General features: G+C 46.3%; 1 protein-coding gene across 1 annotated transcript; it reads right to left on the bottom strand.

Annotated features, from left to right (window-relative positions):
- Positions 1-4,542: 4,542 nt before the first annotated feature.
- si:dkey-56m19.5 (magnetosome-associated protein MamJ) lies at positions 4,543-10,847 on the bottom strand. The gene is made up of 2 exons (XM_056278698.1): positions 10,547-10,847; positions 4,543-6,792 (listed from the first exon to the last, which is right to left on the bottom strand). Exon 2 carries the CDS (start codon positions 6,782-6,784, stop codon positions 5,123-5,125), a length of 1,662 nt encoding a protein of 553 aa, XP_056134673.1. The 5' UTR covers positions 6,785-6,792; positions 10,547-10,847; the 3' UTR covers positions 4,543-5,122.
- Positions 10,848-19,615: the final 8,768 nt, after the last annotated feature.

The raw sequence follows: 19,615 nt of genomic DNA, 5'->3' as shown, positions 1-19,615 counted from the left end.
CGGCGTGAGAGAGGGAGAGAGGGAGGGAGGGAGAGGGAGAAAGGAGAACACATTCTGCACCCGCGGCCAGGGCCGCAGTATAGAGCGCATAGTGTTGGGGTAACCAGGCAATGCAGCTGCTCTTTTACAACTATGCAACTTTAAGATGGTGGTTAAATCAAGATTCTGCAGACAGGGACCCTGCTCTCTCATTAAGAGAGCGCGAGAGAGAGAGCGCGAGGGAGAGAGCGAGCGAGGGAGAGAGAGCGAGAGAGAGAGAGAGAGAGCAAAACAAACCTGAGGTTAGCTATGGTTACCGCTGGTTGCGTAACAAGCCTGCTGTGTGTGGAAGCGTTGTGTGTTTCTGCGTGTTATTCTGTACTCGCATGCATAGAGAGAGAGAAAGAGAGAGAGAGAGAGAGAGAGAGAGAGAGAGAGAGAGAGAGAGAGAGAGAGAGAGAGAGAGAGAGAGAGAGAGAGAGAGAGAGAGAGAGAAGAGCGAGCATTGCTAATGGCTGCAAACCCAGCTGAGAAATGCAAGGAGTAAAGTGCCCACTCGTTTTACCCTCTTACCGGTGTATAAATGGAAGCTCAATCCAGTATTTCTACTTACTAATTATCATTATTATTATTAATATTATTATTATTGGTGATAGTAGTAGTAGTAATTGTAGTAATAGTAACAATAGTAATAGTAGTGGGTGTAGTAGTAGTAGTAGTAGTACTGGTAGTAGCAGCAGTAACAGTAGTAGTAGTAGTGGTAGTAGTAGTAGTAGCAGTGGTAGTAGTAGTAGTAGTAGTAGTAGTGGTAGTAGTAGTAGTAGCAGTGGTAGTAGTAGTAGTTGTAGTAGTGGTTGTAGTAGTAGTAGTGGTGTTAGTAGCAGCAACAGTAGTAGTAGTAGTAGTAGTAGTAGTAGTGGTAGTAGTAGTGGTAGTAGCAACAGTAGTAGTAGTAGCAGTAGTAGTAGCAGTGGTAGTAGTAGTAGTAGTAGTTGTAGTAGTAGTAGTAGTGGTAGTAGTAGTAGTAGTAGTAGTAGTAGTAGTAGTGGTAGTAGCAGCAACAGTAGTAGTAGTAGTAGTAGTAGTAGTGGTAGTAGTAGTGGTAGTAGCAACAGTAGTAGTAGTGGTAGTAGTAGTGGTAGTAGTAGTAGTAGTAGTAGCAGTAGTAGAAGTCTTAAATGCATGAGAAATGTTTATCTTGCTGTTGTCGTAGCCTGTTGCATAAAAGGCAGTAGTTTTTTGAAACTGGACATCCTACACATACACTCTTATGTTGTCTCTCGAACTCTTTTACAGTTACTAACCCTACCAGAGACCATCTGGTTTATCAATGAGATCTTTTGTGGACTAATGTTTTGTGCCATTGTATTCAAATACAATGGCACAAAACGTTTCTACGTCGCTTTGGATAAAAGTGTCAGCTAAATGAAATGGTTGTATCAATAGTAGTAACAACAGTAATAGTAGTGGGTGTAGTTGTAGTAGTAGTAGTAGTAGAAGTAGTAGTAGTAGTTGTAGCAGTAGTAATAGTAGTGGGCGTAGCAGTAGCAGTAGCAGTAGTAGTAGTAGTAGTAGTAGTAGTAGGAGAAGTAGCAGTAGCAGTAGTAGTAGTAATAGTAGTAGTAGGAGAAGTAGCAGTAGCAGTAGTAGTAGTAGTATTGGTAGTGGTAGTCATAATAGCAGTTGCTGTAAAGTAGTACTAGTAGTAGAAGTAGTAGTAGTAGAAGTAGTATTGGTAGTGGTAGTCATAATAGCAGTTGCTGTAAAGTAGTAGTAGTAGTAGAAGTAGTAGTAGTAGTGGTAGTGGTTGTCATAGTAGCAGTTGCTGTACAGTAGTAGTAGTAGTAGAAGTAGTAGTAGTAGTAGTAGTGGTAGTGGTAGTCATAATAGCAGTTGCTGTAAAGTAGTAGAAGTAGTAGTAGTAGTAGTAGTAGTAGTGGTAGTGGTTTTCATAGTAGCAGTTGCTGTACAGTAGTAGTAGTAGTGGTAGTAGTAGAAGTATTAGTGGCAGCTGTGGTCATAGTTCTAGCGTAGCATCATAGTCTAATAGAAGTATAGATGCTGTGTGGAACATACTGTGCACTTGCCTTTTTTGTATTTACACCATGAAAGCATTAAATTGTAATGCTTACAGCCTTGGTGCTCTGTGTCATCGACATATAAGATATATACACATAAATCAAGAACAACTCCAAGTTATGATGACGTCTAAAACTCAACTCCCAAATGAGTCTAACAGCATGGTAACTACATGATTTGTATATCTACATCAAAAAGGCTTTGCAATTGTTTGGCCGGCACCGACTTTTACAATGTGCAATGTTCGTGTAAATCCTACGTACATCTCATTTTTCAGAAACCCGGTAAAGTATTCTTCCCGTTGCGCATATCGGGAAAGAGGGGCGTGTTGAGCAAGCGACACGTGGCTTGAGATCCACCCGCCACTCGGTTGGGAACGTAGCAGCCAGCAAACGTTGGCTCAAGGGGCACAGTGGCGTAAACCGCTGGTCATGGCTAGCTTTGCTGTTAACAACAGAATATAAACTAAATCTGGCAACCCTTTCTGACGGCTGGCACGAGGCCCTTTTTTCCCTGTCCGAAGTCTCGGCGCGATTTCAAATCGGCGTGCTGTAGGGTGGGTACTCACGCTCTCACACAGCGTCGACGCTCGGCTTCTCCTCCATGTTGGAGCCAGAGCCGCCGGTGTCTTGTACGTCACACAAAGGCGTGTTTAAAGTTAGTTGGAAGCTGGGTGTAGAAAGGGGTCTGTGACACCCGAGGGGCCAGTGCGGGCGGAGGACGCTGCTCTCTCCGTGGGGGGGGGGGGGGGGGGACAAGGGTGCAGCCTGCGCACAGCGGCTTCTCCGCTCGTCGATGTTCAGGAATCCAGTCCAGAAACCTCGCTTAGTGCCCTTTTTATGGGTGTGCAGCGTCTCCCTCTAAACCTCGCATTTTACTGCGACATACTTGCGTGACGATATACATTTCAAGAGTTTAAAAAAAGCCTCCAAAACAATGACCTTTTGACTATTCAACCTATCCCACATCCATATAAAGCGAGACACGCTGTCAGTCCGGCGAGGGAGAAGAAGAAGAAGAAGAAGGAAAAAAACATGCCAGCAAGTTCATCCTCCCAGCCCCCAAGCCCTCTCCAGAACATTCCTTTCATAAATCTGAGGGCCACGGCATTTCTTCCTCTTCTTCTTCTTCTTCTTTTTTTAAGAAATCGGAGAGAGCTGGTATGTGGAGGGCCTCATTATAGCGCTGCAAGTTGTCATATGGAACCGCTCATATCACGACCCGAATCTTCTCTAAAGTTCTGACCCACGGGCCGTTAGGTATTTCAGGATTGTATGACCATAGTGCAACCAAAAACACACGCACGCACGCACACACACACACACACACACATTTGACTCCCCCATGCTAATGCGTGTGCTTTGGCACCTGCTTGACAGAGATCCTCTCGCCCCTTTTTGTGAGGTAGGCGCGAGCAGCAGGCTCGGCGACATTCTGCAAAGCAGAAACCAGGCCGGGCGTCGAAAACCTGTTGATCTCTGCCAGCGACAAGCCGCCGAGCTTGTCCGCACGTCTCCATCCCCCCTTGTGCCCAGTTGCATCCCGCAACTCGGTCTGAAAACGTCTGAAGCCAACGGAGAGATTATCTTGTTTGTCACGGCCGTCTCCCCCCCCCCCACACCCCCACCCCCACCCCCGTGTTGCATCAGAGAATTCACTTTCATCCCAGCACAGGCGCCCCCCCCACCCCCACCACCCCCGCTCCCCATATCCCTCTCTCAGAACAAGCCTCCCCCTCCGCCTTACCCCTCCTCTTTTCTCCTTCTCTGCCTCCTGCAAGCATTCCAGCCCCTCCCCCCCTCCCCCACTAGCGGCCCTCACCGTTGGGGCCGGTGAAATGTCGGGAGTCTGTGCTGCTGCGGCTTAGACCTTGATGATGTAAGAGGGAGAGACATGGGGAGGTTGACCCCGAGGGGGGGGGGGTGGGGTGGGGAGGGGAGGAGGAAATGGTTTCTGCCTTGTGTTTCGCTGCAATGTGCACTCTTGTTTGCCCAGTCAAAGGCATGCAGGTAAAACACCACGGCTGGCAGAGCTCCGCCAACCTAAATATTTGCGATGTGGCCAGCGACCAAGAGGACATCGTCCTCCGTACGCAGATGCCAACGATCCGCCGAACTCTGACCTGCGACAGCGGACGCGTGCAGCGACGGCCATGCAGGCGGACGGCGTGCGGCCTGAAACGAGCAGAATGGCGTCGGTATGTAAATAGTGCGGCTTTGCTGCTTCCGGTCGGGAAGTGTCAAAATAATAAAGCCGCCGACAGGTTTCGCCGCTTGAACATTTTGCTTGCCCGAAGATTCGCTCGCTAACCGGTGGCATTATGGGCGGCCACCGAGGTTATTACTGCCTCGGCGTAAAATGGCACGTTGCGCAGGAAATAAAGCTCAACCTTAATTCTCAAGTCGACGAGGCAGCACGAAGGAGCCCTCAGATAGTCCACGTAGACAACGCGTGAGAAGGAAGGAAAAGAAGGATCAGTTCGGCTATAACACTCTTCTTTCTTTTTTTATTCTCTATTCCAAGCCATCAAGTTAAAATGAACATTCCTCAGGTTGCATCGTTATAAAAGACCAAAACATTTCATCCGCGTCTTTTCATATAGTTATAGAAAGGATATGTGAAAGACTAAATCAAATAGCATACTAGGATTGGATGTTGCTTCCGAAAGAACATTTTGTATTATTCATCAGGCTCACACACAAAAACAGAACTATTCGTTTATTCATCACTTCCACTGCTGATGTCCAGCACTTTGCTCTGCTGTCCAGTTTACTGACTGTATTCATTCCTCCAATACCAAACACAAGCTCCCCTTTGCACATACATTGTTCCTACGCACTTGCTATTTTACCCTCTGTCTCTATCCCCCCGAGTGGTTGCATTTAATTTTTGGTTACTCAGAAAAAAAAGGATCTTTTAGCCTGAGTTACCACAACAGACACTGTGGTGGTTTCAGTACGCCAGAAAGCCTGTGTGGTGGTGTTTATCATTTAGATGGCTTTTCTTGCAGCAGAGGATAAAACTGACTTCACATTTGAATTTGACAGAGAGCATCTTTTCAGATCTAGTCAACTGCCTGGCTGACCGTAGTACTGATGGCCTCCACCATGTCAGATAGAGCATCTGGAGCCTCGTGAACATCCCCGCCCAGGGTAACATCCTTTTTCAGTTCACAGTCACTCTGCTCCACGGCAGGAGTCTCATCTGGCTTTTCGATACCATTAACACATTTCTCAGACGCATCGGTGGACTCTCCATTCATGGCAGGAGATGCAACCACCTCTGCCACCTCCTCTGTAAGAGAAGGGCTCTCTAATTCGCCATTCTCCATCTTGGCTTCCACCTCAGGCTCTGGGCTGGCCTCCTTCTCGGCTGAGACTTCAGCCACCACCTCCGCCTCTGCGATGCCTTCACTGGCAGAGGCTGACTCGGAGATGACAATCTCAGGGACATTTTCTGCTGCTTGTGGCTCTGCTGCTGCCTCCATGTTGGGTGCCACTGCTGCAGCCGTTTCCTCCTGCACTACCTGGACCTCCGGTGGAGCCTCCACAGCTGCAGGCTCTGAGACATCAACTGCTGTTGCATCTGTTTCCACAGCCTCAGGTTTGGGAGGTTCAGACTCAGCCAGTGTTTGTTCTGGCTCAGCCTCTGCTACCTGTTCCTCTGGTGCAGGCACCTCTGTTACGAGCTCTGGCTCTGGCTCTGCCTCTGGTTCTGGTTCTGAAATTGGGGCTGGTGCCTCTACATCAGTAGGTACTTCTACTGATGCCTCAGGCTCAGTCTCAAGCTCTGGTTCTGGGGCAGGAGCAGACTCAAGCACCATCGTCGAGGTTGTCTCATCAAGAGTGGGTTCCGGCTCATTAACAGTCTCTGGGGCGGCCTCTGTCTCTGCTTCTGTGAGTGCAGTGTCAGCAATGACAGAAACAACTTCTGAGGAGTCTGTATTAGCCTCTGCCACTGGTACAAGTTCTTGTACTGGAACTGGCTCCTCTACTGGGATCTCTTCCGGTGCAGCAACAGGCTCAGGTTTGAGCTCAACAGCAACCAACTCTGGGGCTGAAATAGATTCTTCCAAAGCTGCTGCAGGCTCCGGAGGCTCTGCCAGAGCTGGTTCCTCTGGAACTGGAGCTGGTTCTTGTGGAACTGGAGCTGGTTCTTGTGGGACGGGAACCGGTTCCTCTGGGACTGCAGCTGGTTCTTGTGGGACTGGAACTTGTTCCTCTGGGACTGCAGCCGGTTCTTGTGGGACTGGAGCCAGTTCCTCTGGGACTGCAGCTGGTTCTTGTGGGACTGGAGCTGGTTCCTCTGGGACTGCAGCTGGTTCTTGTGGGACTGGAGCCGGTTCCTCTGGGACTGCAGCTGGTTCTTCTGGTACTGGAGATGGTTCTTCTGGGACTGGAGCCGGTTCTTTTTTAACTTCAGCAGGTTCTTCTGGGACTGGCTCTGCTGGAGCTGATGGTGCCTGCTCTTCAGACACGGCTTTTCCTACTGTCCCCACAGCTTCAGTTACTGCTGCCACAGCTGACCCTACGACCTCCTCTACTGCGGCTGATACCACTTTGGCAGCCTCAGCTGTCACCTCAGCTACTGGCGCTGGCGCAGAGCTCTCCACTGCAGCTTGAACAGACTCCACAACACTCACAGCTGCCGCTGTGATTTCGTCCTTCTTCTCTTTGGGATCGCTTACATCATATCCCTTCTTCTTCTTGCTCAGTTTGCCTCCCATGGTGTTTCCTAAGAACAAGTGGATAACAGAGTTAGTTTAGATATGGATTAGGAAGTAGATAACTCATTTATGAGGCACTGTTTATTTCATTTGTTGTGCCTTACTCTAACTCGTCTCTTTGTGCTGTCGGACAATATTTGCTATACACTGTCAAATGGAACATAAATCACGAAAATTAGTTTCCACAGAGGAACTTAAAAGGACTGCCTTCCAAAATTTGAATTACTGATTGTAGAAAATCCAGCTAGACCATTTTGGATGTCATGACTCCATGGAGGACTGTGATGATGAACTCAAATTCATTCATTATATTCCAGTTTAATCAAAAAATGAGGTAACAAGTCAGCTTGATTTGAATCAGGGCAATGGATACAAACTAATCTTCATTCAGTTAAAGCAAGCATACAAATGATTCCAACACAGTCCCTTTAGTTTACATTAGAGCGCAAATAGGACGACAGTTCAATCTGGAGACTGTTCTCTGCCAAAGACAATTTGGCTAGAAGACAAATGACCACTGCATGGGAACCTCCCTGAGATCGAACGGCTCCATACCCTTTCAGGAATTTTGGGCGTGGCTGTGTGCCAATCCAGCCCACCATTCTAGCACAGGCCTTGTACATTTTGGTTGCACATTTGTTCACCAACAACTCTCTCAACATGGCAAACATCGCCATGGGAAAACCCAAGGGACATAATGCTGCTGCTGTTTCTACTACAGCGTACCAGTAGTAATAAAAAGAAGGACGACAGACAGACAGACAGACAGACAGATAGATGACCGCTTGCCTTGAAAAGAATCAGTTTGACAGTAGATTAGGGGCCAAGTGGGTCAAGCAGTAATTGCGAAAAAGTAAAACGGATTGTTTAATTCCGTTACACCTGTTCAACAAGTCCGATCAAGGATTTGATCGTTTAACTTCCTGTGAACAACCTGCAACACATGCATATTTGGTGAATTCTACTTTAAAGCAACAGTTCGGCAACATTTAACCTGGGGCCCAAAGTAGATTCCACAGAACATGTGTAAAAAAAAAAGTCAAAATGAGCAAACAGGCACTGGATATGTGATGCAGCCACCCTCGCCTAACATTAACATTGAATGTTATTCAGCTGGAAGGTTTGCAGCACTACTTGTTATTCATGCACTTCATCCCTGAGAATTTAGAGGAAGAGTTGCCGATTGCCACAGAAGGCAACTTCCCATTGCTGAAAAAATAGAGAACTGGAAGTTCAACATTATTGCCTTTTGGCAGAATGATGGAGCTGACACTCTAACAATAATAGAACAACTCAAGGGCTTCGCAGATAGCCCATCGAGTGAAATAGATTGGCATAGATTGTGAAATTGTATTTGCACAGGAGAGTGGACGACAATAGGATTATGCTGAAGGTCCAATTAATCTAACAGGTAGAAGCCAAATTGGTTAGCCTATTGCAGTTTCCGTAAGTCTGTTCAATATCTTCTTAGCATGTGATTCAACCAAGGCTGCAAACATTATATGCAACAGTATATGTTTGCTTGTAGTTAATGTCCAAAGTGTCATAAGAAGGCTATGGACTTATGAAAGGGCAAAAGCCTTGGGATACTTGAACTGTGGTAAGGTAATGAACACTGGCAAGGGTGTGAACAAACTGGGAACTGTCCATAGTGCTGCAATGGAGCAATCAAGACCGGGTGTGTCATGCCATGCTGGCACAGGCTGCCGTCTCCATTACGCACGTTTACATTAACGTCCAAATGTTGAATCAACGCATGAAATGGAGAGCACCCATAGCTCCATAAGTCCAACACACAGACATATATGGTCGCCATTTCTCATCAATGAGCCTAAACAATATCTGCTTTTCAATTAGTTATTTAATCCGACTGGCGTCAGAGCAGCCAAGCCTCTATAAAGGCCGAGGGCCTAGAAAACCCAGGGACCCTTTCCAGTTTCTGCCCATATGAAAGGCCGCATGCAGACTTTGGTGGATCACGTTTAGTCCAACTTGTCTTGGAAAAGAACGCCTCAAATGCATTTGGTGCCAGTTTACCCTTGACTGGGGACTAACAGGCCTACAAGCAGAAATCTGAGAATGATAAAAGAGATGTGCAAAAGTGTAGGCTTGGCTCCCAGAGCGTCTACTACTCGTAGAAATGTGCGAAAACGTCTGCTTTATGGACTCCCAATTGGAGAACATGATAACCAACGACAGTGGGGCTGCAGAGGAAAGGAAGTTGGCGACTAAAGAATTGTGCGGCCTATAGTCTATCTGTACACTGACGTGAGGATTTGCCATGTAAAGACTGGGTGGGTGGGTGGGGTGGGGTGGGGGTCTCCATCCAGTGCCTAATTTGTAAATCACGAGGTTGCAGAGCACCGAGGGGGAGGTGATGCAGAGTCGACTGTAAAGTAAAGGGAAGTCCACCAACGTTTCAGTACATCGGTGCAGCAAACACAGTGGTGTTACGTCATCATGGCACAGTATGCATGTCTTAAACGTCATCAAATGACTATATTATGCCAAGAGCTGATTAACATTTATATACCTTTTAATGGGGACCTGTGCTGTGCCATTTTAGCAGAGTCAACTCATCATACGACCAGGCAACACAAAAGCCCAGATGCTGATGAGGAAAAAAAAGTGGACTACCTATGAAATCATCCAGCTAGCAAACATATTCAGGCACAATTAAGAGCAAAATGGTCATTAATTGTTTAACTGATTTTTTTTTTTTGGTTCTCCATCACAACGCCCCCATTGAACTTTCACTGCCGCACATTTTGACGCTGGCGGTTTGTTCGCGGACGTGCGTCACGCGAGTGCCACGCCAGAGATCAATTAATCAATTAGTTCATCACCCATCCTCGCAGAGAGACGAGCCAATTAAGGACTTCGGAGGGAGGGGGGGGAGTAAAACCCAGCAATTAGTTTTTTCCCCTTTCTTTTCGGGGCGCAACATGTGCAGAAATATAAACGCGCTGGCCAGATGAAGAGCGCGACCCTCGCAGATGGAGAGCCGGAAGGCAGGTGGCCCACAACCCGAGAGGTGCCGGTCGGATCCGGCACGACATTACGAAACAGGGTCTCCATCCATCCATCCCCCATTCCAGTCTGTACCCCCCGCTACCTCCCCCCTCTCTCCCCCTCTCATCTGCTCTGCCCTTTTTTGTTCTTATGAACGCATCGCAGCGAGGAGGGGGAGACGACGACGACGATCGGGCTGAAGCTCGTCGTCGTTGTAATGGAGATCTTGGTCACTATGTCGGGTAACCCATCCACCCATCCATCCACCCATCCATCCATCCACCCATCCAGGGTTTGGCTGGAGGCTGTGTGTTCTCTTGTTTGCCTGCGCTAGGATTGGAAAATTCGGCCGTCGTCGTTCATCGTGAATACGGTACCGCAGCTGGCTGGGAGCTAATCACGACAGACGTCGTTATCGCCATACAGGCGTCCATATATATATATATACATATATATACATATATATATACATATATATATACATATATATATACATATATAGCCTACATATACATTTTTATATACCATCAGTGGGACTACACGGAGAACAATGGATGGGTTGCAGCGTGACGGCTGAAAATCACAGGTCCTGCCTTTCGCTTTTTCTTTCCTTTCTCGCCACATTTCTTTGTCTCCGCGATGGCGGACCGGTACCGGCCCACAGTCTCGGCGTCCCCCCATTACACAAGGGAGGAGGGGGGTGGGGGAGAGAGAGAGAGAGACAGGTTTACGTGTTAAAAGTTGACTGACCTGTGTTTGTCCCTTAACTCGACCCGTAGGGGGGAAAAAAGTGCCGCGCTCTGATCCTCCCGGTGGAAGAGTGAAGAAGAAGAAGAAGAGGAGGAGGAGGAGAAGAAGAAGAAGCCTGGCGGGGGGGCGGCTGCTGCTGCTGCGGCTGCTGCTCCGCTCACTGAGCTGCAATCTGGGACTGAGTGTGCTTCGCCGAGGAGTGGCCCTCTCTGTCTCCTATAGACATCTGTCGCTACCCAAACCCAGCCTGCTCTACCAGTGCTCTGACTGCGATCTACACCCCCCCCCTCCTCCTCCTCCTCCTCCCCCCTCCCCCCGGCCATTAACCCCTCCTCCTTCCCCAAACTACCCCTACCAGTGTATGTTTCTCCGCATCATAGATTAGGACAGTGTTTCTCAACCGGGGGTCCGCGGACCCCTAGTGGTCCGTGGTGTAATTGCAAGGCGTCCGTGAAAATAAAATATCTTTTAAAAAAAAAAGATCCTATGACATTTATAGAAATAGGATTCTTTTACTCAAATGTGACTGAGACCTTTATCTACCGAAACTATTGTAACGTGCATGGATAAGTAGACGCGTTGGTCCTTGACTAACGGGTCGGACGCTTTAGTGGACTGGTTAACGTCGTCGTTTGCGGTGCGGGAGTCACGGGTTCGCGTACGGGCTGTGGCGACGGTCTCCCGGACTGCCCCCTGAATTCGCTACGCTGTAAAGGGTGACGGGACTTTTTTCTCTAATTACATCTGTTTCACCAGTGTAATTTATTGTATTTTATAAGAGATCTCTCTCCCGTTTGCATTGTTAAAAGTTACTGCGTAAAAATCCTGTTGTTACATATATCTGAAAGTTACTGAATACATATTCTGTTTTGTTACATATATCTGAAAGTTACTGGATACATATTCTGTTTTGTTACATATATCTGAAAGTTACTGCATAAGAATTCTGTGTTGTTACATATATCTGAAAGTTACTGAATGCATATTCTGTTTTGTTACATATATCTGAAAGTTACTGCATAAGAATTCTGTTTTGTTACATATATCTGAAAGTTACTGAATACATATTCTGTTTTGTTACATATATCTGAAAGTTACTGAATACATATTCTGTGTTGTTACATATATCTGAAAGTTACTGAATACATATTCTGTTTTGTTACATATATCTGAAAGTTACTGAATACATATTCTGTTTTGTTACATATATCTGAAAGTTACTGAATACATATTCTGTTTTGTTACATATATCTGAAAGTTACTGCATAAGAACTCTGTTTTGTTAACTATATCTAAGTTACAACTGAAAGCTCTTATTTTTGCCCCAAAGAGTGAATAAATGCTATAATGCAATTTAAAATGCAGTTTCTACTGTTTCTATCAAATTGCAACCCCCCCTCCCCCAAGATCAGGTGGAGGGGTCCTCAGGGTAGATCAAAAATACGCAGGGGGTCCAGCACCCCAAAAAGGTGGAGAACCCCTGGACTAGGAGATGGGGTGGTTAGGCGGCTGCCCTCCTCGTGTCAAAGTTCAGCGGTGCACATTGAAGCGTAGCGAATAAAGAAAGAGAGAGAGGAAAGAAACAACAACAGCGCGCATGCGCAGCGTGCACTGAATGGCTGAATGATAAAGGAAAGGCGCCTTTATTGACGCCATCACGTTGCGCAACCTGCACTACTACACCCCGACTACTGATAGTTGTAACTGGATTTGGACTCTCTTGGATGCGTCACGCCGTTATTGTGCGTGGCGTGTCAGAAATACCCAGAGGAGTCGAATCGAGCTCAACTGGACTTGGTATACAGAACCATCGCCATGGTTATCCAGCTGCGCTTGATTCGGCTCCTTCGGATGACCTGGGTGAATGAGCACATTCACAGACATGGTGTGTCATAAACTTTACATAAGTAAGTAAAAAAAATCAAAACCTTGGCTTTCTGGGTAGAATCGACATAATTGTGGGCCGCACTCGCTTTAAGGACAGGCTGTCTAAGTCGTGGCATGGCCCAGTCTATCTTTAGCCCTACGCTGTGCTGTTATTCAGTGACCGTTGTTAAAATGTAAGTGTGCAAGGAGGCTCCACATGAACCTGGTTCAACTCTCCGTGACCGAAGGCTCGTTTCCAGTTTTCCCAGTCCAAGTGTTCGGTGCCCGTTTGTTCTCATGGGTTAAATGGGTAAACGTGTATAGTGAGTACTGAGTCAGTGCATCCTCGATGGATTGCATGCATGTGTCTGTGATACACAGAGGTCCCATTGAAGTAACGAGTCGGTGTGCGTTATTAGGAAGGCCTCTCCATAGACCAGGGGTGGGTAACCAGGGGCCACGGAGAGCCATGGCTATGCAGGTTTTCCTTCCAGCCGGACTCCACACCAGGTGACTTCACTGATACATTCCTCCTCTTTGGTTGAAGGGTTGCTAATCAGTGACCTCACCTGGTGTGGAGTCCGGCTGGAAGGAAAACCTGCATACACATGGCTCTCCATGACCCCTGGTTTACCCACCCCTGCCATGGACGAAAGGCTCCCATCAGAACCTGAGAATTTTCTCTCTTTAGCTGCAGAGTTGGACCACCGGTCCAGCAGATATCAGCCAGGCCTCGCCATTTAAAACCAGAGAGATGAGCGAGTGAAACTGCCACCGAGCAAGGCATCAGAAATCAAATCCAAATTACCGGCATGACGTAATATTGCCAAAGCGTGACAATGGAAAAATCACACAAAGCATCAACCTGTTTTTGTTTTTTTTAATCAACATGCTTTCATGGGTTATTATGCAGTGTGAGTATGCCCGAGTTGCATTCATTTTTAGATTTACATCCAAAGAAAAGGAGGCCATGGTTGCAGGCTGGACGGCGTTATTTTTATGTTTATCATGTCAAAGGGCAAAGTAGCTAGTTTCAACCCATGCATGGTAACAGATCTTCTCAAATTGATTATTTTTCTATTTGAAATCCCACATCTGATAGGGCACACTGTGCTCTCATTTGGATTGCTACGTGTTCTTTATATTTGACCATGAAACCTGTACTGCTGCAAATTTCCCCTGCCACCTTCCACTCGGGGCACAACAGTAATTTGATTTAGATGGACTGTGATCCATTAGCTTCACATTGTCGTTATCTGGAAAGTGGTTTATCGCTGGTTACCATAAATTAATGTGTGAAAATAGCCTTCAGTGTTTGAGGCCATGTTATAGCGGCACCGCTGTAGCAGTATTATTGGGAGAACAGCGCCCTCTGCTGTCGGGACATCCTCCAGCACATTGCAGAAGCTGCGTATGACTGTATTTAAATATATACATGATAGATGGAGATAGGCGTGTGGGATTCGAGACCACGTAAACCGGAAAAGTGAAGGATTTTGGGCACGTTTCACCAACTCACATGGAAAATACTGACAGCCACAAGAATAAACTAAGATTTATTCTATTCTTCTCTACCTGTTTATTTACAAAACTGACGTTAAAACCAACAGTATTCCAGATATTGAAATGTCACCCAGAGGTGGAAAAACCCGGTCCAGAAAGTAAAAACCCTAACCGTGTCTTTACTCCACCCATGCATTAAACCGGCTGTTTTGGGAAACCAGTCAGTGCAATCTGATGGTTTAGTACATGTGTGGAGTAAAGACACAGTTAGGGTTTTAACTTTCCGGACCGGGTTTTTCCACCTCTGCTTTCACCACACAAAACAAAAAGAAAACAATTTCTGAGTCTAAGAGTGTCAGAGATCCACATCCGTGTACATTTACCACCCTGAAGACAGCTACTGGGCAGAAGAACCCAGTTTCCTTCGGTCACAGAAAATGGGAAAACGCTCCTGAGGAGTTGGTCTGCCCCGCTGGTCCAGACTCCGCCCCGCTGGTGAAGACTCCGCCCCGCTGGTCAAGACTCCGCCCACTGGTCCAGACTCCGCCCCGCTAATCAAGACTCCGCCCCGCTGGTCAAGACTCCGCCCCGCTGGTCCAGACTCCGCGCTGACAAAGGAGCGGGGAAGGTCGAGTTTCACATGACGCAACAGCTCAGGCACGCGCTCCCGGGGGCACAGCCGCGAGCCAACCGGTCTGTTTCACGCGCACGGTAGGCTCGCGGCCGCGCGCGGAGGCTCGGGGGGAAGTGCCCTTAAATCATAATGAAATTGGCTTCATCAAAATGTATGATTATTATTGTTGTTGTTGTTGTTGTTGTTGTTGTTATTACAGTTTTTCACAATTGCTTAAACGCATTTCCCGATAGACCGCCTCGCTTTCTCAAAACCTTCAACACGAATCACAAAACTCAACGTACAAAATGCAGAATCCCACGCTCCTCTTGCAAACGCACACTTTGCCCCCAAAACAGTGTTAGCTCTTCACTAAATGGTATTTCCTTTTCAAATGACAAACACACGCATCATATGAGTAGACATTGCTCAGCACCCATTGAACACTGATGTGCAGAATGGAGAACACCATATAGTATGACTGGAAAACACCATATGATGCTTTATCAGTAGAATCGTGCCCTTTGCATGTTCAGTGTTACACTTCCACCTGTTGGATGTAGAATATTACCATATAATGTTTTTATGTATACTCGGCCTCCCTCAGGGCCAAACCATGGTTGACCACATGATCCATGACAGTGGCCCTAATCTCATCTGAGATTATGGTTCTTCTCCTTCCTCCTCCTTGTCCTCTTCCTCCTTGTCTTCCTCCTCCTCCTCCTCCTCGTCCTCTCCCTCCTCCTCTTACTCTCCCTCCTCTGCCTTGCTGCCCACCTCTCTCGTCAATGTTGCCACCATCCGTTGTTCGCCCAAACAAACCAGGAGCTCATCCGGGACCCTTCTATGGCGAATTGCTGATTGCAAAGTGCACAACAGCCTTTGGATTTTAGAAACGTGATGGGCGGTGTGTTCTGTGGGAACACCGAGAGAGGGAATTCAGGAAGAGTGTGCAAGATATAAAGAATCGTGTGCAGTGCTGTGAAGAAATGTGTGGTATGGAATGGGAATCTGAGTCTAAAGCAGAAACTGTGCTTGGGGTTCAGCAGAACTGGTTTAGGCAGTTGGTGCGTGAGTTTCAGGTTGTGCACATTGTGCCTGATGTTCCAATTAATGTGTTTAAACAATTGTGAAAACTGTATTATTATTATTATTATGGTTTTGTCCGCTTCATCTGATGCTCATTTCACGAAGCACACCATTCTCTTCAGATCTTCATCAGATGTAAAATAAATAAAGTGGAATATTGTAGTAAAAAATAACATCTGGAGTGTATTGACTCTCGGTTAGGCTTTCAGATATAACGGCAATGAGAACAGCAGGTCACACAGATGCACTGATGCGGTTTCCCGAAAAGAGCACAACGCTCTTGAGAAGTGTAATTATAACACAGCAGGTCTACATATATCAGTAAGTTGTAGACCTGATTGGTCTGTTTATCATAACGCCTCTCCTATATGAAGCATTATAACGAGTGCTTACTCAGTTGGGCCTAATGATACTGAATCTGCTGGATCTAACTGACGTCGTGTAAGTCTGAGAAACGTAACTAAACAAAATATCTAAAATAACGATTGTCGGCGCCCCCAGCGGACTAGACTGGAACTACACTTTTTAAATTTGATTTGAAATACGCCTGAGTGAAGCAACAAGCCTCTGTGTACATGACTAAAGATTGTTGGCACTTTTTCTCCCATTGGAAGGAAATTGAAATGGGTCAATTACTGTTTATCCCCCAGAATCCTCACAAACAGCATGCGGCCGGAGTTATTTGTTAAAATGAATGAAACAAGGCAGCCTCGCATATCGGTTTACTTCCCGTTGTATATTTGTTAAGAACGCAAAGAAGTCTTGAGAATGGTATAGAGGGTTTTCCCAAGACATCTCTGATAAAGTTCAAATCAATGTAATACCAGCCTTTGCAGAACGAACGCACATTTTAAGGACTATTAACGGCCCCTCCCTTGATAGTCGGGCCACGCTGCGGCATAGCGCCATCTACTGGATATCTTGTAAATTCACTGGACAACGAAGATTTTGCTTCCTGTACACTTTCGGGTATATTTTATGGATTTTTGGCTGCTGATCACGAAAATCACCTTAAAATTTCCCTATCGCATACTTTTTTGTAGATATAATCTATTTTTGTGATTTCCTGTCATATTTTAAGTCTACTATATTGCCCACAAAGCAAGCTGTTTTGGTCAGTCCAAGCATGCCTGAGCATGCAGTCAGTGTAGGTGCTATGCAAATATTGTCTTGGGTATGCCTGGGCAGGCTTAGTCAGGTTAGATGCTGGTAGACAGGCTATATATAAAAGCTGCTCACATTTACAGATGCTGTTTGGACTCAAAGCCACCAGAGATATGGAGCCTAGGCGAGGCAGATGAAGATGCCAAAACACATGAACCAGATGTGGAAAATGACACTGATCCAGATGTTGAACCCTTTATGCCCGGTTATCCTCATCTGATAACACAGCCAGAATTGAATGACCTGGTCAGAGACTTGGATTTGTCAAAAGCTAAAGCAGGACTACTTGGTTCAAGATTGCAAGGATCCCAGATAGCATCCGGATGTGGGCCACTTCAGGCAATGATGCGGCACCGATGGCCTTCTTCTGGTCCTGACAAACTGGATGTGAGCCTGAAATGGCCCACATGTATAATAGCAAATATGGCCCAAACATGCCAAATTCCATGTGGGCCTTTTTTGGCAAAGATGCGGTGCTCTCGGCAACATGTAATCTGGACGTGACCCTGAAGTGGCCCGTGTGGTAAATGGTGAATATGGCCCAAATATCACAAAACAAATATGGGCCACCTTTGGCAAATATGTGGCACATGCAGCATTGCTATGGCTTGGTTCCGGCCCAGATCTGGCAAACAGAACCCGTATAACAAAACTGCTGTGGCCCGGACCCGTCTCACACCCGACACTTCATCCGGCCCACATACCGCGTGGAATGATGGTACTTGGTCTCCTGTTTGCCAGATCTGCATCATTGTCTGAAGTGGCCCACATCCGGATGCTATCTGGGGAGCGGACCACCCAAGCGCCATCATTCCACGCGGCATGTGGGCCGGATGAAGTGTCGGGCGTGGGACGGGTCCGGGCCACAGCAATTTTGCTATCTGGGATGGGGTTTGTTGTCACCAGGTACAAAATTTTTTATCTTTCAGAACCGTCAAGAATATTTGACAAACTTCTTTATGCAGGTTGACAACCTCTGTTTCTGCACTGACATTGATGGACGGTTCTTTGCTTTGGGTTGTGTGCATGACCCACAACAATGCCGTCTTTTTATAGATTCGTCAAAGTTAAGCCTGAATGCGGTCCTGTTACACACTGGCAATGTCCACCCTTCAGTAACCACTGGCTATGCAGTGCACATGAAAGAAACCTACAATAACATGGAACTGTTGTTGAAACACATACAGTACAACAATTACGACTGGAACATCTGTGGTGATCTAAAAGTAATTGCCACTGCTACTAGGAATGCAGCTCGGATATACAAAGTTCTGTTGTTTCCTTTGTGAACGAGACATCTGTGCTAAAGAGTCACATTACATTAAAAAGAACTGGCCGCCCCGTCAGCATTTCATTCCAGGGCAGGAAAGTGTGGAGCATAAACCACTTTGTCGACCCAACAAAGTATTTCTGCCTCCTCTTCATATAAAACTTGGATTGATGAGCATTTTTGTGAGAGCAATGAACAAAGAAGGTGATGGATTTCACTATTTGAGACAGATGTCTCCAAGAATAACTGGTGCCAAGATTAAGGAAGGCATTCTTGTTGGTCCACAAGTCAGACAGGTCACCGACGACAGGAAGTTAGAAGGTCTGCTGGTGGGGCCAGAGAAAATGGCATGGAAGGCATTTAAGGATGTTGTTGAGAATTTTCTTGGCAACTACAGAGCACCAAACTACACTGAGCTGCTTGACAACACGCTTAAATCATGCAAAAACCATGAAGTGCCACATGTCATGGAAAAATTATTTTCTGCATTAGGGTTAGGGTTAGGGTTAGGACTTCTTCCCTGCTGATCCTGGTGCAGTCAGGGACGAACATGGTGAAAGGTTTCACCAGGACATTGGGACCATGCAAAAAAGAGGTATCAGGGCAACTGGGATCCATCAATGCTGGCTGACTATTTTTGGACACTGACACGAGTGGCACCAGATGCTGAGTACAAAACAAAAATCAGCTGCAAAAGAACAAAATTAAGCTCGGTTGAAGTAACACAGTGTGAAAACATCGTTATGCGATTAAACATGTTAAATTCAACAAAGGTTATTTTGATGTTTCTCCAAATTCCTACGTGATTGAGTTCAGCTTGACATTGTTGATCATAATCTTTATTTTTAAACGTTTGAAAATGTTTGTTGTTCAGTGTTATGGGACGAGAGTAGACCACGAGCGCATGTCAGGAGTAAGTGTGCAGTTGGTAGATCACCAACTGTGATTACAAATTAACTATAAAATCATTTATCATCTATGGCTAAAGGTGGGTCTGGAAGAGGAAATATCAGGCCTCTCTTGAACAGAGGCAGTCTGTAGATCTGACTAATAATGGACACCGTGGACAAGCCGTCAGGCCATCACAGGGCCAGAATCAGTTCATCTGGACACATTTATTGGAAGAACCCAATAAATGTTTTTTTTTCTTTACTGAGGAGCCTCAAACATAACAGAGGGTCCTAACACCTTCGAATGAACACCTTGCAGTAAACAAAGGTCACCTGTTCTCTTGCTAAACTCTTGCGAAATGAATTCTCCTCCATGACTAGAAAGTGCTTTCTCATCTTTGGTAGAATGGGAAACGGCGGTCCGGTGGTACATAGTCACCGTGGAACTCTAAAACTCTGCCTCTAATGAAAAAATAAGGCAATTTGCATGCAGCTTTTGGAGTCACCTGCAGGCTACTTGGAGTAGTATCAAGTAAATGCTATGGTCGGTGAAACACAGCTGTAACAAACACTACCAACATGACTTCCCTCAACACTATAATATTTCAATAATACTTCGATCTGCCAAGTGACCTAAACCCATGTCACATAGTTATTAGCTTGCTAGCTACCCT

This window comes from Lampris incognitus, chromosome 4 (genome assembly GCF_029633865.1).
Source record: "Lampris incognitus isolate fLamInc1 chromosome 4, fLamInc1.hap2, whole genome shotgun sequence".
Classification (NCBI taxonomy): domain Eukaryota; kingdom Metazoa; phylum Chordata; class Actinopteri; order Lampriformes; family Lampridae; genus Lampris; species Lampris incognitus.
This window is presented reverse-complemented; position numbering and strand designations above follow the sequence as displayed.

What these genes read in the sequence shown, in the direction of transcription:
- si:dkey-56m19.5 (XM_056278698.1), bottom strand. Translation starts at nt 6,784, where the DNA reads ATGGGAGGCAAACTGAGCAAGAAGAAGAAGGGATATGATGTAAGCGAT.